The sequence below is a fragment of the Nyctibius grandis genome, chromosome 5 (genome assembly GCF_013368605.1).
Source record: "Nyctibius grandis isolate bNycGra1 chromosome 5, bNycGra1.pri, whole genome shotgun sequence".
Taxonomy (NCBI): domain Eukaryota; kingdom Metazoa; phylum Chordata; class Aves; order Nyctibiiformes; family Nyctibiidae; genus Nyctibius; species Nyctibius grandis.
Genome location: NC_090662.1, coordinates 92,088,784 through 92,114,121, shown reverse-complemented (window position 1 = coordinate 92,114,121; position 25,338 = coordinate 92,088,784). Strand labels below are relative to the sequence as shown.

Sequence of the window (25,338 nt, the reverse complement as noted above, 5' to 3'; positions counted from 1 at the left end):
GGCTGAGCCCCAAACTGGGATGGGTCTGAGCCCCAAACGGGGACCAGGCTGGGCCCCAAACTGGAACAGGATGAGCCCCAAAGTTGGTCCAGGCTGAGCCCTAAACTGGGACCGGTCTGAGCCCCAAACTGGGACCAGTCTGTGCCCCACACTGGGACTATTGTGTGCCCCAAACTTGAACCAGGCTGAGCCCCGAACTGGGACCGGGCTGAGCCCTAAACTGGGACCGGTCTGTGCCCCAAACTGGGACTGGGCTGAACCCCAAACTGGGAACTCCTCTGTGCCCCAGACTGGGACCAACTGCAGCCCTAGACTGGGACCAGGTGCAGCCCCAGACTGGGACCAGGCTGTTCCCCAAACTGGGACCAAGTTGAGTCCTAAACTGGGACCAGGCTGAGTCCCAAACTGGGATCAGGTGCAGCCCGAAACTGGGACCGGTCTGTGCCCCAAACTGCGACCGCTCTGAGCCATAAACTGGGACCAGGCTGAGCCCCAAACTGGAAGCAGGCTGAGCCCCAAACTGGGAGCAGGCTGTGCCCTAAACTGGGACCGGTCTGTGCCCCACACTAGGACTATTGTTTGCCCCAAACTGGAACCAGGCTGAGCCCCAAACTGGAAGCAGGCTGAGCCCCAAACTGGGAGCAGGCTGTGCCCTAAACTGGGACCAGGCTGAACCCCAAACCGGGATCAAGTGCAGCCCGAAACTGGGACCCGTCTGAGCCCCAATATGGGACCAGGCTGAGACCCAAACTGTGACCGGTCAGAGCCCCAAACTGGGACCGGGCTGAGTCCCAAACTGGGACCAGGTGCAGCCTCAAACTGGGACCAGGCTGAGCCCTAAACTGAGACAAATCTGAGCCCCAAACTGGGACCGTACTGATCCCGAAACTGGGACCGGGCTGAGCCCCAAACAGGGACCAGGCTGAGCCTCAAACCGGGAACAAGTTGAGCGCCAAACTGGGACCAGGCTGAGCCCCAAACTGGGACTAATTTGAGTCTCAAACAGGGACCAGGCTGAGACCTAAGCTGGGATCAGGTGCAGCCCCAAACTGGGACCTGGTGCAGCCACAAACTGGGACTAGGTGCAGCCCAAACCGGGATCAGGTGCAGCCCCAAACTGGGACCTGGTGCAGCCCCAAACTGGGACTAGGTGCAGCCCCAAACTGGGACTAGGTGCAGCCCAAACCGGGACCAGGTGCAGCCCCAAACTGGGACCAAGATAAGCCCAAAACTGGGACCGGTCTGAGCCCCAAACTTGAACCTGTCTGTGCCTCAAACTGGGACTCGTCTGTGCCCCAAACTGCGACTGGGCTGAGCCCCAAACTGGGACGAGGTGCAGCCCCAAACTGGGACCAGTTGCAGCCCCAACCTGGGATCGGTCTGAGCCCAAAACTTGGACTAGGCTGAGCCCCAAACTGGGACCAGACAGAACCCAAACAGGGACCAGGTGCAGCCCCAAACTTGGACCAGGTGCAGTGCGAGACTGGGATCAGCTGCAGCCCCAAACTGGGACCAGGCTCTGCCCTAAACTGGGACCAGGCTGAGCCCCAAACTGGGACCAAGTTGGGCCCTAAACTGGGACCAGGTGCAGCCCCAAACTGGATTCAGGCTGAGCCCCAAACTGGGAGTGCTGAGCCGCACACTTGGACCAGGCTGAGCCCCAAACTGGGACAAGGCGGAACCGCAAACTGGGACCAGTCAGGGCCCCAAACCTGGATCATGTTCAGCCCCAGACTGGGACCAGGCTGTGCCCAAAACTGGGACCAAGTTGAGCCCTAAACTGGGACCGGTCTTAGCCCCAATCTGGGACCAGTCAGAGCCCCAAACTGGGACCAGGCTGTGCCCCACACTAGGACTATTGTGTGCCCCAAACTTGAACCAGGCTGAACCCCAAACTGGGACCGGGCTGAGCCCTAAACTGGGACCGGTCTGTGCCCCAAAGTGGGACCGGGCTGAGCCCCAAACTGGGAAATCCGCTGTGCCCCATACTGGGACCAGCTGCAGCCCCAGACTGGGACCAGGCTGAGCCCCAAACTGGGACGAGGTTGAGCCCCAAAATGGGACCAAGTTGAGCCCTAAGCTGGGACCAGGATGAGCCCCAAACTGGGACGGGTCTGAGCCCCAAACGGGGACCAGGCTGGGCCCCAAACTGGAACAGGATGAGCCCCAAAGTTGGTCCAGGCTGAGCCCTAATCTGGGACCGGTCTGAGCCCCAAACTGGGACCGGTCTGTGCCCCACACTGGGACTATTGTGTGCCCCAAACTTGAACCAGGCTGAGCCCCAAACTGGGACCGGGCTGAGCCCTAAACTGGGACCGGTCTGTGCCCCAAAGTGGGACTGGGCTGAGCCCCAAACTGTGAACTCCTCTGTGCCCCAGACTGGGACCAACTGCAGCCCCAGACTGGGACCACGTGCAGCCCCAGACTGGGACCAGGCTGTTCCCCATACTGGGACCAAGTTGAGCCCTAAGCTGGGACCAGGCTGAGCCCCAAACTGGGATCAGGTGCAGCCCCAAACTGGGACCGGTCTGTGCCCCAAACTGCGACCGGTCTGAGCCATAAACTGGGACCAGGCTGAGCCCCAAAGTGGGACCATGTTGAGCTCTAAACTGGGACCAAGTTGAGCCTCAAACTGGGACCGGTCTGTGCGCCACACTAGGACTATTGTGTGCCCCAAACTGGAACCAGGCTGAGCCCCAAACTGGAAGCAGGCTGAGCCCCAAACTGGGAGTAGGCTGTGCCCTAAACTGGGACCAGGCTGTTCCCCAAACTGGGATCAAGTGCAGCCCGAAACTGGGACCCGTCTGAGCCCCAATCTGGGACCAGGCTGAGACCCAAACCGTGACCGGTCAGAGCCCCAAACTGGGACATGGCTGAGTCCCAAACTGGGACCAGGTGCAGCCTCAAACTGGGACCAGGCTGAGCCCTAAACTGAGACACATCTGACCCCCAAACTTTTACCGCACTGATCCCGAAACTGGAACCGGGCTGAGCCCTAAACTGAGACACATCTGACCCCCAAACTTTTACCGCACTGATCCCGAAACTGGGACCGGGCTGAGCCCCAAACTGGGACCAGGCTGAGCCCCAAACCGGGAACAAGTTGAGCGCCAAACTGGGACCAGGCTGAGCCCCAAACTGGGACTAATTTGAGTCTCAAACAGGGACCAGGCTGAGACCTAAGCTGGGATCAGGTGCAGCCCCAAACTGGGTCTAGGTGCAGCCCAAACCGGGACCAGGTGCAGCCCCAAACTGGGACCAGGTGCAGCCCCAGACTGGGACCAAGATAAGCCCAAAACTGGGACCGGTCTGAGCCCCAAACTTGAACCTGTCTGTGCCCCAAATTGGGACTCGTCTGTGCCCCAAAATGGGACCAGGCTGAGCCCCAAACTGGGACCAGGTGCAGCCCCAAACTGGGATTGGTCTGAGCCCAAAACCTGGACTAGGCTGAGTCCCAAACTGGGACCAGACAGAACCCAAAACTGGGACCAGGTGCAGCCCCAAACTTGGACCAGGTGCAGACCGAGATTGGGATCAGCTGCAGCCCCAAACTGGGACCAGGCTCTGCCCTAAACTGGGAGCAGTCTGTGCCGTAAACTGGGACCAGTCTCTGCCCTAAACTGGGACCAGGTGCAGCCCCAAACTGCATTCGGACTGAGCCCCAAACTCCGACCAGGCGGAGCCCCAAACTGGGACCAGTCAGAGCCCCAAACTGGGACCGGGCTGAACCCCAGATTGGGAACAGGCTGAGCCCGAAACTGGGACCAGTCTGAGCCACAAACTGGGATCAGGTTCAGCCCCAAACTGGACCGGTCTGTGCCCCAAACTGGGACTGGGCTGATCCCCAAACTGGAACAGGATGAGCTCCAATCTGGTTCCAGGCTGAGCCCTAAACTGGGACCGGTCTGAGCCCCAAACTGGGACCGGTCTGTGCCCCAACTGGGACCAGCCTGTGCCCCACACTGGGACCAGGCTCTGCCCCAAACTGGAACCAGCCTGAGCCCCAAATTGGGACCGGGCTGAGCCCTAAACTGGGACCGGTCTGTGCCCCAAAGTGGGACCGGGCTGAGCCCCAAACTGGGAACTCCTCTGTGCCTCAGACTTGGACCAGCTGCAGCCCCAGACTGGGATCAGGCTGTTCCCCAAACTGGGACTCAATTGATCCCTAAGCTGGGACCAAGCTGAGCCCCAAACTGGGACCTCTTCTGTGCCCGAAGCTGGAACAAGGCGGAGCCCTAAACTGGGACCAGGCTGAGCCCCAAACTGGGACCGGTCTGAGCCCCAAACGGGGACCACTCTGGGCCCCAAACTGGAACAGGATGAGCCCAATATGGTTCCAGGCTGAGCCCTAAACTGGGACCGATCTGAGCCCCAAACTGGGACCGGTCTGTGCCCCAAAGTGGGACTGGGCTGAGCTCCAAACTGGGAACTCCTCTATGCCCCAGACTGGGACCAGCTGCAGCCCCAGACTTGGAGCAGGTGCAGCCGTAGACTGGGACCAGGCTGTTCCCCAAACTGGGACCAAGTTGAGCCCTAAGGTGGGACCAGACTGAGCCCCAAACTGGGACCTCTTCTGTGCCCCAAACTGGGAAAAGGCGGAGCCTGAAACTGGGACCAGGCTGAGCCCTAAACTGGGACTAGGCTGAGCCCCAAACTGGGACCAGGCTGAGCCCCAAACAGGGACCAAGTTGAGCCCTAAACTGGGACCAGGCTGAGCCCCAAAATGGGACTGGTCTGAACCCCAAACAGGGACTGGGCTGAGCCCCAAAATGGGAAATCCTCTGTGTCCCAGACTGGGACCAGCTGCAGCCCCAGACTGGGACTAGGCTGAGCCCCAAACTGGGACCTGGCTGAGCCCCAAACTGGGACCTAGTTGAGCCCTAAGCTGGGACCAGGCTGAGCCCCAAACTGGGACCGGTCTGAGCCCCAAACGGGGACCCGGCTGGGCCCCAAACTGGAACAGGATGAGCCCCAAACTGGATCCAGGCTGAGCCCTAAACTTGGACCGGTCTGAGCCCCAAACTGGGACCGGTCTGTGCCCCAAAGTGGGACTGCGCTGAGCCCCAAACTGTGAACTCCTCTGTGCCCCAGACTGGGACCAACTGCAGCCCTAGACTGGGACCAGGTGCAGCCCCAGACTGGGACCAGGCTGTTCCCCAAACTGGGACCAAGTTGAGCCCTAAGCTGGGACCAGGCTGAGCCCCAAACTGGGATCTGTTGCAGCCCCAAAGTGGGACCGATCTGTGCCCCAAACTGGGACCGGTCTGAGCCATAAACTGGGACCAGGCTGAGCCCCAAAGTGGTACCAGGTTGAGCCCTAAACTGGGACCAAGTTGAGGCTGAAACTGGGACCAGTCTGTGCCCCACACTAGGACCAGGCTGTGCCCCAAACTGGAAGCAGGCTGAGCCCCAAACTGGGAGTAGGTGCACCCCCCAAACTTGAAGAAGTCAGAGCCCCAAATGGGACTGGTCTGAGCCCCAAAGTGGGACCCGTCTGAGCCCCAAACTGGAACCAGTCTGAGCCCCAAACTGGGACTAGGTGCACCCCCAAAACTGGAACCACTCAGAGCCCCAAACTGGGACCGTGGTGAGCCTCAGACTGGGACCAGGCTGAGTCCTAAACTGGGACGAGGCTGTGCCCAGAACTGGACGGGTCTCAGCTCCAAACTGGGACAAGGCTTTGCCCTAAACTAGGACCAGGCTGAGCCACAAAGTGGGATCCGTCTGAGCCCCAAACTAGGACTAGGTGCAGCCCCAACCTGGGACAAGACGGAGCCGCAAACTTGGACCAGTCAGAGCCCTCAACTGCGATCAGGTGCAGCCACAGACTGGGACCAGGCTGTGCCCCAAACTGGGACCAGTCAGAGCCCAAAACTTGGACCGGTCTGAGCCCCGAAGTGGGAGCAGTCAGAGCCCGAACTGGGACCACGTTCAGCCCTAAACTGGGATCAGGTGCAGCCCCAAACTGGGAACAGGTGCAGCCCCAAACTGGGACTGGTCTGAGCCACAAACTGGGACCAGGCTGAGACCCAAACTGGGACCGGGCTGACCCAAAACTGGACCAGGTGCAGCCCGGAATTGTGATCAGTCTGAGCCCCAAACTGGGACCAGGTGCAGCCCCAAACTGGGACCAGTCTGTGCCCTAAACTGGGACCGGGCTTAGCCCCAAACTGGGACGAAGTTGAGCCCCAAAGTGGGACCAGGCTGAGCCCTAAACTGGGACGAAGTTGAGCCCTAAATTGGGACCAAGCTGAGCCCCAAACTGGGACCAGGCTGTGCCCTATACTGGGACCGCGCTGTGCCCCAAAATGGGACCAAGCTGAGACACAAACTGGGACCAGGTGCAGCCCCAAACTGGGACCGGTCTGAGCCCCAAACCGGGAACAAGTTGAGCCCCAAACTGGGACCAGTCAGAGCCCCAAACTGGGACCAGGCTGTGCCCCACACTAGGACTATTGTGTGCCCCAAACTGGAACCAGGCTGAACCCCAAACTGGGACCGGGCTGAGCCCTAAACTGGGACCGGTCTGTGTCCCATACTGGGACTGGGCTGAGCCCCCAAGTGGGACCTTCTCTGTGCCCCAAAGTAGGACAAGGCGGAGCCCCAAAGTGGGACAAGGCTGTGCCCTAAACTGGGATCAGATGCAGCCCCAAACTCTACCGGTCTTTGCCCCACAGTAGGACTGGGCCGAGCCCCAAACTGGGACCTTCTCTGTGCCCCAAACTGGAACAAGGTTTAGCCCCAAACTGGGACCAGGCTGAGCCCTAAACTGGGACCAGGCTGAGCCCTAAACTGGGACCAAGTTGAGCCCTAAACTGGGACCAGGTGCAGCCCCAAACTGGCACCAGGCTGAGCCCCAAACTGGGACAAGGCGGAGCCGCAAACTGGGACCAGTCAGGGCCCCAAACCTGGATCATGTTCAGCCCCAGACTGGGACTAGGCTGTGCCCAAAACTGGGACCAAGTTGAGCCCTAAACTGGGACCGGTCTTAGCCCCAATCTGGGACCAGTCAGAGCCCCAAACTGGGACCAGGCTGTGCCCCACACTAGGACTATTGTGTGCCCCAAACTGGAACCAGGCTGAACCCCAAACTGGGACCGGGCTGAGCCCTAAACTGGGACCGGTCTGTGCCCCAAAGTGGGACTGGGCTGAGCCCCAAACTGGGAAATCCTCTGTGCCCCATACTGGGACCAGCTGCAGCCCCAGACTGGGACCAGGCTGAGCCCCAAACTGGGACGAGGCTGAGCCCCAAACTGGGACCAAGTTGAGCCCTAAGCTGGGACCAGGCTGAGCCCCAAACTGGGATGGGTCTGAGCCCCAAACGGGGACCAGGCTGGGCCCCAAACTGGAACAGGATGAGCCCCAAAGTTGGTCCAGGCTGAGCCCTAAACTGGGACCGGTCTGAGCCCCAAACTGGGACCGGGCTGAGCCCTAAACTGGGACCGGTCTGTGCCCCAAACTGGGACTGGGCTGAGCCCCAAACTGTGAACTCCTCTGTGCCCCAGACTGGGACCAACTGCAGCCCTAGACTGGGACCAGGTGCAGCCCCAGACTGGGACCAGGCTGTTCCCCAAACTGGGACCAAGTTGAGCCCTAAACTGGGACCAGGCTGAGTCCCAAACTGGGATCAGGTGCAGCCCCAAACTGGGACCGGGTCTGTGCCCCAAACTGCGACCGCTCTGAGCCATAAACTGGGACCAGGCTGAGCCCCAAACTGGAAGCAGGCTGAGCCCCAAACTGGGAGCAGGCTGTGCCCTAAACTGGGACCGGTCTGTGCCCCACACTAGGACTATTGTTTGCCCCAAACTGGAACCAGGCTGAGCCCCAAACTGGAAGCAGGCTGAGCCCCAAACTGGGAGCAGGCTGTGCCCTAAACTGGGACCAGGCTGAACCCCAAACCGGGATCAAGTGCAGCCCGAAACTGGGACCCGTCTGAGCCCCAATATGGGACCAGGCTGAGACCCAAACTGTGACCGGTCAGAGCCCCAAACTGGGACCGGGCTGAGTCCCAAACTGGGACCAGGTGCAGCCTCAAACTGGGACCAGGCTGAGCCCTAAACTGAGACAAATCTGAGCCCCAAACTGGGACCGTACTGATCCCGAAACTGGGACCGGGCTGAGCCCCAAACAGGGACCAGGCTGAGCCTCAAACCGGGAACAAGTTGAGCGCCAAACTGGGACCAGGCTGAGCCCCAAACTGGGACTAATTTGAGTCTCAAACAGGGACCAGGCTGAGACCTAAGCTGGGATCAGGTGCAGCCCCAAACTGGGACCTGGTGCAGCCACAAACTGGGACTAGGTGCAGCCCAAACCGGGATCAGGTGCAGCCCCAAACTGGGACCTGGTGCAGCCCCAAACTGGGACTAGGTGCAGCCCCAAACTGGGACTAGGTGCAGCCCAAACCGGGACCAGGTGCAGCCCCAAACTGGGACCAAGATAAGCCCAAAACTGGGACCGGTCTGAGCCCCAAACTTGAACCTGTCTGTGCCTCAAACTGGGACTCGTCTGTGCCCCAAACTGCGACTGGGCTGAGCCCCAAACTGGGACGAGGTGCAGCCCCAAACTGGGACCAGTTGCAGCCCCAACCTGGGATCGGTCTGAGCCCAAAACTTGGACTAGGCTGAGCCCCAAACTGGGACCAGACAGAACCCAAACAGGGACCAGGTGCAGCCCCAAACTTGGACCAGGTGCAGTGCGAGACTGGGATCAGCTGCAGCCCCAAACTGGGACCAGGCTCTGCCCTAAACTGGGACCAGGCTGAGCCCCAAACTGGGACCAAGTTGGGCCCTAAACTGGGACCAGGTGCAGCCCCAAACTGGATTCAGGCTGAGCCCCAAACTGGGAGTGCTGAGCCGCACACTTGGACCAGGCTGAGCCCCAAACTGGGACAAGGCGGAACCGCAAACTGGGACCAGTCAGGGCCCCAAACCTGGATCATGTTCAGCCCCAGACTGGGACCAGGCTGTGCCCAAAACTGGGACCAAGTTGAGCCCTAAACTGGGACCGGTCTTAGCCCCAATCTGGGACCAGTCAGAGCCCCAAACTGGGACCAGGCTGTGCCCCACACTGGGACTATTGTGTGCCCCAAACTTGAACCAGGCTGAACCCCAAACTGGGACCGGGCTGAGCCCTAAACTGGGACCGGTCTGTGCCCCAAAGTGGGACTGGGCTGAGCCCCAAACTGTGAACTCCTCTGTGCCCCAGACTGGGACCAACTGCAGCCCCAGACTGGGACCACGTGCAGCCCCAGACTGGGACCAGGCTGTTCCCCATACTGGGACCAAGTTGAGCCCTAAGCTGGGACCAGGCTGAGCCCCAAACTGGGATCAGGTGCAGCCCCAAACTGGGACCGGTCTGTGCCCCAAACTGCGACCGGTCTGAGCCATAAACTGGGACCAGGCTGAGCCCCAAAGTGGGACCATGTTGAGCTCTAAACTGGGACCAAGTTGAGCCTCAAACTGGGACCGGTCTGTGCGCCACACTAGGACTATTGTGTGCCCCAAACTGGAACCAGGCTGAGCCCCAAACTGGAAGCAGGCTGAGCCCCAAACTGGGAGTAGGCTGTGCCCTAAACTGGGACCAGGCTGTTCCCCAAACTGGGATCAAGTGCAGCCCGAAACTGGGACCCGTCTGAGCCCCAATCTGGGACCAGGCTGAGACCCAAACCGTGACCGGTCAGAGCCCCAAACTGGGACATGGCTGAGTCCCAAACTGGGACCAGGTGCAGCCTCAAACTGGGACCAGGCTGAGCCCTAAACTGAGACACATCTGACCCCCAAACTTTTACCGCACTGATCCCGAAACTGGGACCGGGCTGAGCCCCAAACTGGGACCAGGCTGAGCCCCAAACCGGGAACAAGTTGAGCGCCAAACTGGGACCAGGCTGAGCCCCAAACTGGGACTAATTTGAGTCTCAAACAGGGACCAGGCTGAGACCTAAGCTGGGATCAGGTGCAGCCCCAAACTGGGTCTAGGTGCAGCCCAAACCGGGACCAGGTGCAGCCCCAAACTGGGACCAGGTGCAGCCCCAGACTGGGACCAAGATAAGCCCAAAACTGGGACCGGTCTGAGCCCCAAACTTGAACCTGTCTGTGCCCCAAACTGGGACTCGTCTGTGCCCCAAAATGGGACCAGGCTGAGCCCCAAACTGGGACCAGGTGCAGCCCCAAACTGGGATTGGTCTGAGCCCAAAACCTGGACTAGGCTGAGTCCCAAACTGGGACCAGACAGAACCCAAAACTGGGACCAGGTGCAGCCCCAAACTTGGACCAGGTGCAGACCGAGATTGGGATCAGCTGCAGCCCCAAACTGGGACCAGGCTCTGCCCTAAACTGGGAGCAGTCTGTGCCGTAAACTGGGACCAGTCTCTGCCCTAAACTGGGACCAGGTGCAGCCCCAAACTGCATTCGGACTGAGCCCCAAACTCCGACCAGGCGGAGCCCCAAACTGGGACCAGTCAGAGCCCCAAACTGGGACCGGGCTGAACCCCAGATTGGGAACAGGCTGAGCCCGAAACTGGGACCAGTCTGAGCCACAAACTGGGATCAGGTTCAGCCCCAAACTGGACCGGTCTGTGCCCCAAACTGGGACTGGGCTGATCCCCAAACTGGAACAGGATGAGCTCCAATCTGGTTCCAGGCTGAGCCCTAAACTGGGACCGGTCTGAGCCCCAAACTGGGACCGGTCTGTGCCCCAACTGGGACCAGCCTGTGCCCCACACTGGGACCAGGCTCTGCCCCAAACTGGAACCAGCCTGAGCCCCAAATTGGGACCGGGCTGAGCCCTAAACTGGGACCGGTCTGTGCCCCAAAGTGGGACCGGGCTGAGCCCCAAACTGGGAACTCCTCTGTGCCTCAGACTTGGACCAACTGCAGCCCCAGACTGGGATCAGGCTGTTCCCCAAACTGGGACTCAATTGATCCCTAAGCTGGGACCAAGCTGAGCCCCAAACTGGGACCTCTTCTGTGCCCGAAGCTGGAACAAGGCGGAGCCCTAAACTGGGACCAGGCTGAGCCCCAAACTGGGACCGGTCTGAGCCCCAAACGGGGACCACTCTGGGCCCCAAACTGGAACAGGATGAGCCCAATATGGTTCCAGGCTGAGCCCTAAACTGGGACCGATCTGAGCCCCAAACTGGGACCGGTCTGTGCCCCAAAGTGGGACTGGGCTGAGCTCCAAACTGGGAACTCCTCTATGCCCCAGACTGGGACCAGCTGCAGCCCCAGACTTGGAGCAGGTGCAGCCGTAGACTGGGACCAGGCTGTTCCCCAAACTGGGACCAAGTTGAGCCCTAAGGTGGGACTAGGCTGAGCCCCAAACTGGGACCTCTTCTGTGCCCGAAGCTGGAACAAGGCGGAGCCCCAAACTGGGACCAGGCTGAGCCCCAAACTGGGACCAAGTTGAGCCCCAAACTGGGACCAGGCTGAGCCCCAAACAGGGACCAAGTTGAGCCCTAAACTGGGACCAGGCTGAGCCCCAAAATGGGACCGGTCTGAGCCCCAAACTGGGACTGGGCTGAGCCCCAATCTGGGAAATCCACTGTGCCCCATACTGGGACCAGCTGCAGCCCCAGACTGGGACTAGGCTGAGCCCCAAACTGGGACCTGGCTGAGCCCCAAACTGGGACCTAGTTGAGCCCTAAGCTGGGACCAGGCTGAGCCCCAAACTGGGACCGGTCTGAGCCCCAAACGGGGACCCGGCTGGGCCCCAAACTGGAACAGGATGAGCCCCAAACTGGATCCAGGCTGAGCCCTAAACTTGGACCGGTCTGAGCCCCAAACTGGGACCGGTCTGTGCCCCAAAGTGGGACTGCGCTGAGCCCCAAACTGTGAACTCCTCTGTGCCCCAGACTGGGACCAACTGCAGCCCTAGACTGGGACCAGGTGCAGCCCCAGACTGGGACCAGGCTGTTCCCCAAACTGGGACCAAGTTGAGCCCTAAGCTGGGACCAGGCTGAGCCCCAAACTGGGATCTGTTGCAGCCCAAAAGTGGGACCGATCTGTGCCCCAAACTGGGACCGGTCTGAGCCATAAACTGGGACCAGGCTGAGCCCCAAAGTGGTACCAGGTTGAGCCCTAAACTGGGACCAAGTTGAGCCCTAAACTGGGACCAAGTTGAGGCTGAAACTGGGACCAGTCTGTGCCCCACACTAGGACCAGGCTGTGCCCCAAACTGGAAGCAGGCTGAGCCCCAAACTGGGAGTAGGTGCACCCCCAAACTTGAAGAAGTCAGAGCCCCAAATGGGACTGGTCTGAGCCCCAAAGTGGGACCCGTCTGAGCCCCAAACTGGAACCAGTCTGAGCCCCAAACTGGGACTAGGTGCACCCCCAAAACTGGAACCACTCAGAGCCCCAAACTGGGACCGTGGTGAGCCTCAGACTGGGACCAGGCTGAGTCCTAAACTGGGACGAGGCTGTGCCCAGAACTGGACGGGTCTCAGCTCCAAACTGGGACAAGGCTTTGCCCTAAACTAGGACCAGGCTGAGCCACAAAGTGGGATCCGTCTGAGCCCCAAACTAGGACTAGGTGCAGCCCCAACCTGGGACAAGACGGAGCCGCAAACTTGGACCAGTCAGAGCCCTCAACTGCGATCAGGTGCAGCCACAGACTGGGACCAGGCTGTGCCCCAAACTGGGACCAGTCAGAGCCCAAAACTTGGACCGGTCTGAGCCCCGAAGTGGGAGCAGTCAGAGCCCCGAACTGGGACCACGTTCAGCCCTAAACTGGGATCAGGTGCAGCCCCAAACTGGGAACAGGTGCAGCCCCAAACTGGGACTGGTCTGAGCCACAAACTGGGACCAGGCTGAGACCCAAACTGGGACCGGGCTGACCCAAACTGGACCAGGTGCAGCCCGGAATTGTGATCAGTCTGAGCCCCAAACTGGGACCAGGTGCAGCCCCAAACTGGGACCAGTCTGTGCCCTAAACTGGGACCGGGCTTAGCCCCAAACTGGGACGACGTTGAGCCCCAAAGTGGGACCAGGCTGAGCCCTAAACTGGGACGAAGTTGAGCCCCTAAATTGGGACCAAGCTGAGCCCCAAACTGGGACCAGGCTGTGCCCTATACTGGGACCGCGCTGTGCCCCAAAATGGGACCAAGCTGAGACACAAACTGGGACCAGGTGCAGCCCCAAACTGGGACCGGTCTGAGCCCCAAACCGGGAACAAGTTGAGCCCCAAACTGGGACCAGTCAGAGCCCCAAACTGGGACCAGGCTGTGCCCCACACTAGGACTATTGTGTGCCCCAAACTGGAACCAGGCTGAACCCCAAACTGGGACCGGGCTGAGCCCTAAACTGGGACCGGTCTGTGTCCCATACTGGGACTGGGCTGAGCCCCCAAGTGGGACCTTCTCTGTGCCCCAAAGTAGGACAAGGCGGAGCCCCAAAGTGGGACAAGGCTGTGCCCTAAACTGGGATCAGATGCAGCCCCAAACTTTACCGGTCTTTGCCCCACAGTAGGACTGGGCCGAGCCCCAAACTGGGACCTTCTCTGTGCCCCAAACTGGAACAAGGTTTAGCCCCAAACTGGGACCAGGCTGAGCCCTAAACTGGGACCAGGCTGAGCCCTAAACTGGGACCAAGTTGAGCCCTAAACTGGGACCAGGTGCAGCCCCAAACTGGCACCAGGCTGAGCCCCAAACTGGGACAAGGCGGAGCCGCAAACTGGGACCAGTCAGGGCCCCAAACCTGGATCATGTTCAGCCCCAGACTGGGACTAGGCTGTGCCCAAAACTGGGACCAAGTTGAGCCCTAAACTGGGACCGGTCTTAGCCCCAATCTGGGACCAGTCAGAGCCCCAAACTGGGACCAGGCTGTGCCCCACACTAGGACTATTGTGTGCCCCAAACTGGAACCAGGCTGAACCCCAAACTGGGACCGGGCTGAGCCCTAAACTGGGACCGGTCTGTGCCCCAAAGTGGGACTGGGCTGAGCCCGAAACTGGGAAATCCTCTGTGCCCCATACTGGGACCAGCTGCAGCCCCAGACTGGGACCAGGCTGAGCCCCAAACTGGGACGAGGCTGAGCCCCAAACTGGGACCAAGTTGAGCCCTAAGCTGGGACCAGGCTGAGCCCCAAACTGGGATGGGTCTGAGCCCCAAACGGGGACCAGGCTGGGCCCCAAACTGGAACAGGATGAGCCCCAAAGTTGGTCCAGGCTGAGCCCTAAACTGGGACCGGTCTGAGCCCCAAACTGGGACCGGGCTGAGCCCTAAACTGGGACCGGTCTGTGCCCCAAACTGGGACTGGGCTGAGCCCCAAACTGTGAACTCCTCTGTGCCCCAGACTGGGACCAACTGCAGCCCTAGACTGGGACCAGGTGCAGCCCCAGACTGGGACCAGGCTGTTCCCCAAACTGGGACCAAGTTGAGCCCTAAACTGGGACCAGGCTGAGTCCCAAACTGGGATCAGGTGCAGCCCCAAACTGGGACCGGTCTGTGCCCCAAACTGCGACCGCTCTGAGCCATAAACTGGGACCAGGCTGAGCCCCAAACTGGAAGCAGGCTGAGCCCCAAACTGGGAGCAGGCTGTGCCCTAAACTGGGACCGGTCTGTGCCCCACACTAGGACTATTGTTTGCCCCAAACTGGAACCAGGCTGAGCCCCAAACTGGAAGCAGGCTGAGCCCCAAACTGGGAGCAGGCTGTGCCCTAAACTGGGACCAGGCTGAACCCCAAACCGGGATCAAGTGCAGCCCGAAACTGGGACCCGTCTGAGCCCCAATATGGGACCAGGCTGAGACCCAAACTGTGACCGGTCAGAGCCCCAAACTGGGACCGGGCTGAGTCCCAAACTGGGACCAGGTGCAGCCTCAAACTGGGACCAGGCTGAGCCCTAAACTGAGACAAATCTGAGCCCCAAACTGGGACCGTACTGATCCCGAAACTGGGACCGGGCTGAGCCCCAAACAGGGACCAGGCTGAGCCTCAAACCGGGAACAAGTTGAGCGCCAAACTGGGACCAGGCTGAGCCCCAAACTGGGACTAATTTGAGTCTCAAACAGGGACCAGGCTGAGACCTAAGCTGGGATCAGGTGCAGCCCCAAACTGGGACCTGGTGCAGCCACAAACTGGGACTAGGTGCAGCCCAAACCGGGATCAGGTGCAGCCCCAAACTGGGACCTGGTGCAGCCCCAAACTGGGACTAGGTGCAGCCCCAAACTGGGACTAGGTGCAGCCCAAACCGGGACCAGGTGCAGCCCCAGACTGGGACCAAGCTAAGCCCAAAACTGGGACCGGTCTGAGCCCCAAACTTGAACTTGTCTGTGCCCCAAACTGGGACTCGTCTGTGCCCCAAACTGCGACTGGGCTGAGCCCCAAACTGGGACCAGGTGCAGCCCCAAACTGGGACCAGTTGCAGCCCCAAACTGGGATCGGTCTGAGCCCCAAAATGGGACTAGGCTGAGCCCTAAACTTGGACCAGACAGAACCCAAACAGGGACCAGGTGCAGCCCCAAACTTGGACCAGGTGCAGTGCGAGACTGGGATCAGCTGCAGCCCCAAACTGGGACCAGGCTCTGCCCTAAACTGGGACCAGGCTGAGCCCCAAACTGGGACCAAGTTGGGCCCTAAACTGGGACCAGGTGCAGCCCCAAACTGGATTCAGGCTGAGCCCCAAACTGGGAGTGCTGAGCCGCACACTTGGACCAGGCTGAGCCCCAAACTGGGACAAGGCGGAACCGCAAACTGGGACCAGTCAGGGCCCCAAACCTGGATCATGTTCAGCCCCAGACTGGGACCAGGCTGTGCCCAAAACTGGGACCAAGTTGAGCCCTAAACTGGGACCGGTCTTAGCCCCAATCTGGGACCAGTCAGAGCCCCAAACTGGGACCAGGCTGTGCCCCACACTAGGACTATTGTGTGCCCCAAACTTGAACCAGGCTGAACCCCAAACTGGGACCGGGCTGAGCCCTAAACTGGGACCGGTCTGTGCCCCAAAGTGGGACCGGGCTGAGCCCCAAACTGGGAAATCCTCTGTGCCCCATACTGGGACCAGCTGCAGCCCCAGACTGGGACCAGGCTGAGCCCCAAACTGGGACGAGGTTGAGCCCCAAAATGGGACCAAGTTGAGCCCTAAGCTGGGACCAGGATGAGCCCCAAACTGGGACGGGTCTGAGCCCCAAACGGGGACCAGGCTGGGCCCCAAACTGGAACAGGATGAGCCCCAAAGTTGGTCCAGGCTGAGCCCTAATCTGGGACCGGTCTGAGCCCCAAACTGGGACCGGTCTGTGCCCCACACTGGGACTATTGTGTGCCCCAAACTTGAACCAGGCTGAGCCCCAAACTGGGACCGGGCTGAGCCCTAAACTGGGACCGGTCTGTGCCCCAAAGTGGGACTGGGCTGAGCCCCAAACTGTGAACTCCTCTGTGCCCCAGACTGGGACCAACTGCAGCCCCAGACTGGGACCACGTGCAGCCCCAGACTGGGACCAGGCTGTTCCCCATACTGGGACCAAGTTGAGCCCTAAGCTGGGACCAGGCTGAGCTCCAAACTGGGATCAGGTGCAGCCCCAAACTGGGACCGGTCTGTGCCCCAAACTGGGACCGGTCTGAGCCATAAACTGGGACCAGGCTGAGCCCCAAAGTGGGACCATGTTGAGCTCTAAACTGGGACCAAGTTGAGCCTCAAACTGGGACCGGTCTGTGCGCCACACTAGGACTATTGTGTGCCCCAAACTGGAACCAGGCTGAGCCCCAAACTGGAAGCAGGCTGAGCCCCAAACTGGGAGCAGGCTGTGCCCTAAACTGGGACCAGGCTGTTCCCCAAACTGGGATCAAGTGCAGCCCGAAACTGGGACCCGTCTGAGCCCCAATCTGGGACCAGGCTGAGACCCAAACCGTGACCGGTCAGAGCCCCAAACTGGGACATGGCTGAGTCCCAAACTGGGACCAGGTGCAGCCTCAAACTGGGACCAGGCTGAGCCCTAAACTGAGACACATCTGACCCCCAAACTTTTACCGCACTGATCCCGAAACTGGGACCGGGCTGAGCCCCAAATTGGGACCAGGCTGAGCCCCAAACCGGGAACAAGTTGAGCGCCAAACTGGGACCAGGCTGAGCCCCAAACTGGGACTAATTTGAGTCTCAAACAGGGACCAGGCTGAGACCTAAGCTGGGATCAGGTGCAGCCCCAAACTGGGTCTAGGTGCAGCCCAAAACGGGACCAGGTGCAGCCCCAAACTGGGACCAGGTGCAGCCCCAAACTGGGACCAGGTGCAGCCCCAGACTGGGACCAAGATAAGCCCAAAACTGGGACCGGTCTGAGCCCCAAACTTGAACCTGTCTGTGCCCCAAACTGGGACTCGTCTGTGCCCCAAAATGGGACCAGGCTGAGCCCCAAACTGGGACCAGGTGCAGCCCCAAACTGGGATTGGTCTGAGCCCAAAACCTGGACTAGGCTGAGTCCCAAACTGGGACCAGACAGAACCCAAAACTGGGACCAGGTGCAGCCCCAAACTTGGACCAGGTGCAGACCGAGATTGGGATCAGCTGCAGCCCCAAACTGGGACCAGGCTCTGCCCTAAACTGGGAGCAGTCTGTGCCGTAAACTGGGACCAGTCTCTGCCCTAAACTGGGACCAGGTGCAGCCCCAAACTGCATTCGGGCTGAGCCCCAAACTCCGACCAGGCGGAGCCCCAAACTGGGACCAGTCAGAGCCCCAAACTGGGACCGGGCTGAACCCCAGATTGGGAACAGGCTGAGCCCGAAACTGGGACCAGTCTGAGCCACAAACTGGGATCAGGTTCAGCCCCAAACTGGACCGGTCTGTGCCCCAAACTGGGACTGGGCTGATCCCCAAACTGGAACAGGATGAGCTCCAATCTGGTTCCAGGCTGAGCCCTAAACTGGGACCGGTCTGAGCCCCAAACTGGGACCGGTCTGTGCCCCAACTGGGACCAGCCTGTGCCCCACACTGGGACCAGGCTCTGCCCCAAACTGGAACCAGCCTGAGCCCCAAATTGGGACCGGGCTGAGCCCTAAACTGGGACCGGTCTGTGCCCCAAAATGGGACCGGGCTGAGTCCCAAACTGGGAACTCCTCTGTGCCTCAGACTTGGACCAGCTGCAGCCCCAGACTGGGATCAGGCTGTTCCCCAAACTGGGACTCAGTTGATCCCTAAGCTGGGACCAAGCTGAGCCCCAAACTGGGACCTCTTCTGTGCCCGAAGCTGGAACAAGGCGGAGCCCTAAACTGGGACCAGGCTGAGCCCCAAACTGGGACCGGTCTGAGCCCCAAACGGGGACCACTCTGGGCCCCAAACTGGAACAGGATGAGCCCAATATGGTTCCAGGCTGAGCCCTAAACTGGGACCGATCTGAGCCCCAAACTGGGACCGGTCTGTGCCCCAAAGTGGGACTGGGCTGAGCTCCAAACTGGGAACTCCTCTATGCCCCAGACTGGGACCAGCTGCAGCCCCAGACTTGGAGCAGGTGCAGCCGTAGACTGGGACCAGGCTGTTCCCCAAACTGGGACCAAGTTGAGCCCTAAGGTGGGACTAGGCTGAGCCCCAAACTGGGACCTCCTCTGTGCCCAAAATTGGAACAAGGCGGAGCCCAAAACTGGGACCAGGCTGAGCCCTAAACTGGGACTAGGCTGAGCCCCAAACTGGGACCAGGCTGAGCCCCAAACAGGGACCAAGTTGAGCCCTAAACTGGGACCAGGCTGAGCCCCAAAATGGGACTGGTCTGAACCCCAAACAGGGACTGGGCTGAGCCCCAAAATGGGAAATCCTCTGTGTCCCAGACTGGGACCAGCTGCAGCCCCAGACTGGGACTAGGCTGAGCCCCAAACTGGGACCTGGCTGAGCCCCAAACTGGGACCTAGTTGAGCCCTAAGCTGGGACCAGGCTGAGCCCCAAACTGGGACCGGTCTGAGCCCCAAACGGGGACCCGGCTGGGCCCCAAACTGGAACAGGATGAGCCCCAAACTGGATCCAGGCTGAGCCCTAAACTTGGACCGGTCTGAGCCCCAAACTGGGACCGGTCTGTGCCCCAAAGTGGGACTGCGCTGAGCCCCAAACTGTGAACTCCTCTGTGCCCCAGACTGGGACCAACTGCAGCCCTAGACTGGGACCAGGTGCAGCCCCAGACTGGGACCAGGCTGTTCCCCAAACTGGGACCAAGTTGAGCCCTAAGCTGGGACCAGGCTGAGCCCCAAACTGGGATCTGTTGCAGCCCAAAAGTGGGACCGATCTGTGCCCCAAACTGGGACCGGTCTGAGCCATAAACTGGGACCAGGCTGAGCCCCAAAGTGGTACCAGGTTGAGCCCTAAACTGGGACCAAGTTGAGCCCTAAACTGGGACCAAGTTGAGGCTGAAACTGGGACCAGTCTGTGCCCCACACTAGGACCAGGCTGTGCCCCAAACTGGAAGCAGGCTGAGCCCCAAACTGGGAGTAGGTGCACCCCCAAACTTGAAGAAGTCAGAGCCCCAAATGGGACTGGTCTGAGCCCCAAAGTGGGACCCGTCTGAGCCCCAAACTGGAACCAGTCTGAGCCCCAAACTGGGACTAGGTGCACCCCCAAAACTGGAACCACTCAGAGCCCCAAACTGGGACCGTGGTGAGCCTCAGACTGGGACCAGGCTGAGTCCTAAACTGGGACGAGGCTGTGCCCAGAACTGGACGGGTCTCAGCTCCAAACTGGGACAAGGCTTTGCCCTAAACTAGGACCAGGCTGAGCCACAAAGTGGGATCCGTCTGAGCCCCAAACTAGGACTAGGTGCAGCCCCAACCTGGGACAAGACGGAGCCGCAAACTTGGACCAGTCAGAGCCCTCAACTGCGATCAGGTGCAGCCACAGACTGGGACCAGGCTGTGCCCCAAACTGGGACCAGTCAGAGCCCAAAACTTGGACCGGTCTGAGCCCCGAAGTGGGAGCAGTCAGAGCCCCGAACTGGGACCACGTTCAGCCCTAAACTGGGATCAGGTGCAGCCCCAAACTGGGAACAGGTGCAGCCCCAAACTGGGACTGGTCTGAGCCACAAACTGGGACCAGGCTGAGACCCAAACTGGGACCGGGCTGACCCAAAACTGGACCAGGTGCAGCCCGGAATTGTGATCAGTCTGAGCCCCAAACTGGGACCAGGTGCAGCCCCAAACTGGGACCAGTCTGTGCCCTAAACTGGGACCGGGCTTAGCCCCAAACTGGGACGAAGTTGAGCCCCAAAGTGGGACCAGGCTGAGCCCTAAACTGGGACGAAGTTGAGCCCTAAATTGGGACCAAGCTGAGCCCCAAACTGGGACCAGGCTGTGCCCTATACTGGGACCGCGCTGTGCCCCAAAATGGGACCAAGCTGAGACACAAACTGGGACCAGGTGCAGCCCCAAACTGGGACCGGTCTGAGCCCCAAACCGGGAACAAATTGAGCCCCAAACTGGGACCAGGCTGAGCCCCAAACTGGTACCAATTTGAGTCTCAAACTGGGACCAGGCTGAGACCTAAGCTGGGATCAGCTGCAGCCCCAAACTGGGACCAGGCTCTGTCCTAAACTGGGACCAGTCTGTGCCATAAACTGGGACCAGTCTCTGTCCTAAACTGGGACCAGTCTGTGCCATAAACTGGGACCAGTCTCTGCCCTAAACTGGGACCAGGTGCAGACCCAAACTGGATTCGGGCTGAGCCCCAAACTCTGACCAGGCGGAGCCCCAAAGTGGGACCAGTCAGAGCCCCAAACTGGGACCGGGCTGAGCCCCAGATTGGGACCAGTCAGAGCCACAAACTGGGACCTGGCTGAGCCCCAAACTGGGAGTGGGCTGAGCCCCAAACTGGGATCTCCTCTGTGCCCCAAACTGGGACAAGGCAGAGCCCCAAACTGGGACCAAGCTAAGCCCCAAACTGGGACTGGACTGAGCCACCAAATTGGGACCAGGCTGAGCCCGAAACTGTGACCAGTCTGAGCCCTAAACTGGGATCAGGTGCAGCCCCAAACTGGACCGGTCAGAGCCCCAAACTGGGACAGGTCTGAGCCCCAAACGGGGATCAGGCTGAGCCCCAAACTGGAACAGGGTGAGCCCCAATCTAGTTCCAGGCTGAGCCCTAAACTGGGACCGGTCTGAGCCCCAAATTGGGACCGGTTAGTGCCCCACGCTGGGACCAGGCTGTGCCCCACACTAGGACTACTGTGTGCCGCAAACTAGAACCAGGCTGAACCCCAAACTGGGACCAGGCTGAGCCCTAAACTGGGACCGGTCTGTGCCCCAAAGTGGGACCGGGCTGAGCCCCAAACTGGGAACTCCTCTGTGCCCCAGACTTGGACCAGCTGCAGCCCCAGACTGGGACCAGGTGCAGCCCCAAACTGGGACCAAGTTGAGCCCTAAGCTGGGACCAACTTGAGCCCTAAGCTGGGATTAGGCTGAGCCCCAAACTGGGAACAGGCTGAGCCCCAAACTGGGACCAAGTTGAGCCCTAAACTGGGACCAGGCTGAGCCCCAAAATGGGACCCATCTGAGCCCCAAACGGGGACTGGGCTGAGCCCCAAACTGGGAAATCCTCTGTGCCCCATACTGGGACCAGCTGCAGCCCCAGACTGGGACCAGGCTGAGCCCCAAACTGGGACCGGTCTGAGCCCCAAACGGGGACCAGTCTGTGCCCCAAACTGGAACAGGATGAGCCCCAAACTAGATCCAGGCTGAGCCCTAAACTGGGACCGGTCTGAGCCCCAAACTGGGACCGGTCTGTGCCATAAAATGGGACCAGGCTGAGCCCTAAACTGGGACCAGGCTGAGCCCCAAACTGGGACCACGTTGAGCCCTAAACTGGGACCAGGTGCAGCCCCAAACTGGGACCAGACTGAGCCCCAAACTAGGAGTGCTGAGCCGCATACTGGGACCAGGCTGAGCCCCAAACTGGGACAAGGCGGAGCCCCAAACTGGGACCAGTCAGGGCCCCAAACCTGGATCATGTTCAGCCCCAGACTGGGACCAGGCTGTGCCCAAATCTGGGACCAAGTTGAGCCCCAAACTGGGACCGGTCTTAGCCCCAAACTGGGACCGGTCTGTGCCCCACACGGGGACTAGTGTGTGCCCCAAACTGGAACCAGACTGAGCCCCAAACTGGGACCGGGCTGAGCCCTCAACTGGGACCGGTCTGTGCCCCAAACTGCGACCAGTCAGAGCCCCAAACTGGGACCAGCTTCAGCCCCAAATTGGGACCAGGCTGAGCCCCAAACTGAGACCAGGCGGAGCTCCAAACTGGGACGATGCTGAGCCCCAAACTTGGACCGGGATGAGCCCCAAACTGGGACCAAGTGGAGCCCCAAAATGGGACCAGGCTGAGCCCCAAATTAGGACCAGACTGAGCCCCAAACTGGGACCAGGTGCAGCCCCAAACTTGGACCAGGTGCAGCCCCAAACTGGGACCAAGCTAAGCCCCAAAATGGGACCAGGCTGAGACACAAACTGGGATCAGCTGCAGCCCCACACTGGGACCGGTCTCAGCCCCAGACTTGGACTGGGCTGAGCCCTAAACTGGGATCGGGTGCAGCCCCAAACTGGGGCCAGGTGCAGCCCCAAACTGGGACCGGGTTGAGCCCCAAACTGGAACCGGGTGCAGCCCCAGACTGGGACTGGTCTGAGCCCCAAACTGGGACCAAGTTGATCCCGAAACTGGGACCGGTCTGTGCCCCATATTTGGACCTTCTCTGTGCCCCAAAGTGGGACAAGGCGGAGCCCCAAGTGGGACCAGGCTGATCCCCAAAATGGGACCAGGCTGAGCCCTAAACTGGGATCAGGTGCAGCCCCAAACTGGACCGGTCTGTGCCCCAAAGTAGGACTGGGTCGAACCCCAATCTGGGACCTCCTCTGTGCCCTAAGCTGGAGTTGGGCTGAGCCCCAAACTGGGACCAGGCTGAGCCCCAAACTGGGACCAAGTTGAGCCCTAAATTGGGACGAGGCGCAGCCCCAAACTGGGACCAGGCTGAGCACCAAACTGGGACCAGGCCGAGCCCCAAACTGGGATCGGGCTTAGCCCCAAACTGGGACAAGGTGCAGACCCAGACTGGGACAAGTCAGGGCCCCAAACTGGGATCAGGTTCAGCCCCAGACTGGGACCAGGCTGTGCCCCAAACTGGGACCAAGTTGAGCCCAAACTGGGATCGGGCTTAGCCCCAAACTGGGACAAGGCGGATCCCCAAACTGGGACAAGTCAGGGCCCCAAACTGGGATCAGGTTCAGCCCCAGACTGGGACCAGGCTGTGCCCCAAACTGGGAACAAGTTGAGCCCTAAACTGCGACCGGTCTTTGCCCCAAACTGGGACTAGGTGCAGCCCCAAATTGGGAGCAGGCGAAGCCCCAAACTGGGACCAGTCAGAGCCCCAAACTGGGACCCGGCTGAGCCCCAAACTGGGACGAGGCTGAGCCCTATAACTGCGATCATGTGCAGCCCCAAACTGGACCGGTCTGTGCCCCAATCTGGGACTGGGTCGAGCCCCAAACTGGGACCTTCTCTGTGCCATAAACTGGAACAAGTCAAAGTCCCAAACTGGGACCAGGTGCAGCCTTAAACTGGGACCAGGATGAGCCCCAGACTGGGACCAGGCTGAGCCCCAACTGGAACGAAATTGAGCCCTAAGATGGGCCCAGGCTGAGCCCCAAACTGGGACCGGTCTGAGCCCCAAATTGGGACAGGTCTGTGCCGCAAACTGGGACTGGTCTGTGCCGCAAACTGGAACCAAGCTGAGCCCCAAACTGGGACTGGGCTGCGCCCCAAACTGGGAACAACTCTGTGCCCCAGACTTGGACCGGGCTGAGCCCCAAACTGGGAGCGGTGAGAGCCCCAAACTGGGAGCGGTGAGAGCCACAAACTTGGACCAGGCTGAGCCCCAAACTGGGACCAGGCTGAGCCCTAAACTGGGACCATGTTGAGCCCTAAACTGGGACGAGGCTGAGCCCCAAACTGGGACCAGGTGCAGCACCAGACTGGGATCAGGTGCAGCCCTAAACTGGGATCAGTCTGAGCCATAAACTGGGATCAGTCTGATTCGCAAACTGGGACCAGGTGCAGCCTCAAACTGGGACCGGGCTGAGCCCCAAACGGGGACCAGGCTGAGCCCCAAACCGGGAATAAGTTGAGCCCCAAACTGGGAGCAGGCTGAGCCCCAAACTCGGACGAATTTGAGCCTCACACTGGGACCAGGCTGAGCCCTAAACTGGGACCAGGCTGAGCCCCAAACTGGGACCAGGCTCTGCCCTAAACTGGGACAAGTCTGTGCCGTAAACTGGGACCAGTCTCTGCCCTAAACTGGGACCAGGTGCAGCCCCAAACTGGGACCAGTCAGAGCCCCAAAGTGTGACCAGGCTGAGCCCCAAGCTGGGACCAAGTTGAGCCCTAAACTGGGACCAGGTGCAGCCGCAAACTGGGACCAGTCTGTGCCATAAACTGGGACCAGTCTCTGCCCTAAACTAGGACCAGGTGCAGCCCCAAACTGGGACCAGTCAGAGCCCCAAACTGGGACCAGGATGTGCCCAAAACTGGGACCAGGTGCAGCCCTAAACTGGGACCAGGTGCAGCCCCAAACTGGGACCAGGCTGAGCCCCAAACCTGGAGTGCTGAGCAGCACACTGGGACCAGGCTGAGCCCCAAACTGGGACAAGGCGGAGCCCCAAACTGGGACCTGTCAGGGCCCCGAACGTGGATCATGTTCAGCCCCAGACTGGGACTAGGCTGTGCCCAAAACTGGGACCAAGTTGAGCCCTAAACTGGGACCGGTCTTAGCCCCAAAGTGGGACCAGACAGAACCCCAAACTGGGACCAGGTGCAGCCCCAAACTGGGACAAGGTGCAGACCCAGACTGGGATCAGCTGCAGCCCCAAACTGGGACCAGTCTCTGCCCTAAACTGGGACCAGTCTGTGCCATAAACTGGGACCAGGTGTAGCCCCAAACTGGGTCCAGGCTGAGCCCTAATCTGGGACCAGTCTGAGCCCCCAACTGGGACGGCACTTATTCCAAAACTGGGACCGATCTGAGCCTCAAACTAGGACCAGGCTGAGCCCCAAACTGGGACCAGGTGCAGCCCCAAACTGGGACCAGTTGCAGACCCAAAGTGGGATCGGTTTGAGGTCTACACTGGTACTAGGCTGAGCCCCAAACTGGGACCAGGTGCAGCCCCAAATTGGGAGCAGGCGAAGCCCCAAACTGGGACCAGTCAGAGCCCCAAACTGGGACCAGTCAGAGCCCCAAACTGGGACGAGGCTGAGCCCTATAACTGCGATCATGTGCAGCCCCAAACTGGACCGGTCTGTGCCCCAATCTGGGACTGGGTCGAGCCCCAAACTGGGACCTCCTCTGTGCCATAAACTGGAACAAGTCGAAGCCCCAAACTGGGACCAGGTGCAGCCTTAA

The 25,338-nt window shown here is 60.4% G+C and overlaps 1 protein-coding gene across 1 annotated transcript in view; it reads right to left on the bottom strand.

Moving 5' to 3' along the window:
* The window catches only part of LOC137664083 (26S proteasome non-ATPase regulatory subunit 8-like), a 131,370-nt gene extending 109,470 nt beyond the window's left edge, over nt 1-21,900 (bottom strand). Inside the window, exon 1 of the mRNA XM_068401811.1 lies at nt 21,892-21,900. Within this exon, the coding sequence (XP_068257912.1) occupies nt 21,892-21,900 (9 nt within the window). The remainder of the gene's footprint in view (nt 1-21,891) is intronic.
* Nucleotides 21,901-25,338: the final 3,438 nt, after the last annotated feature.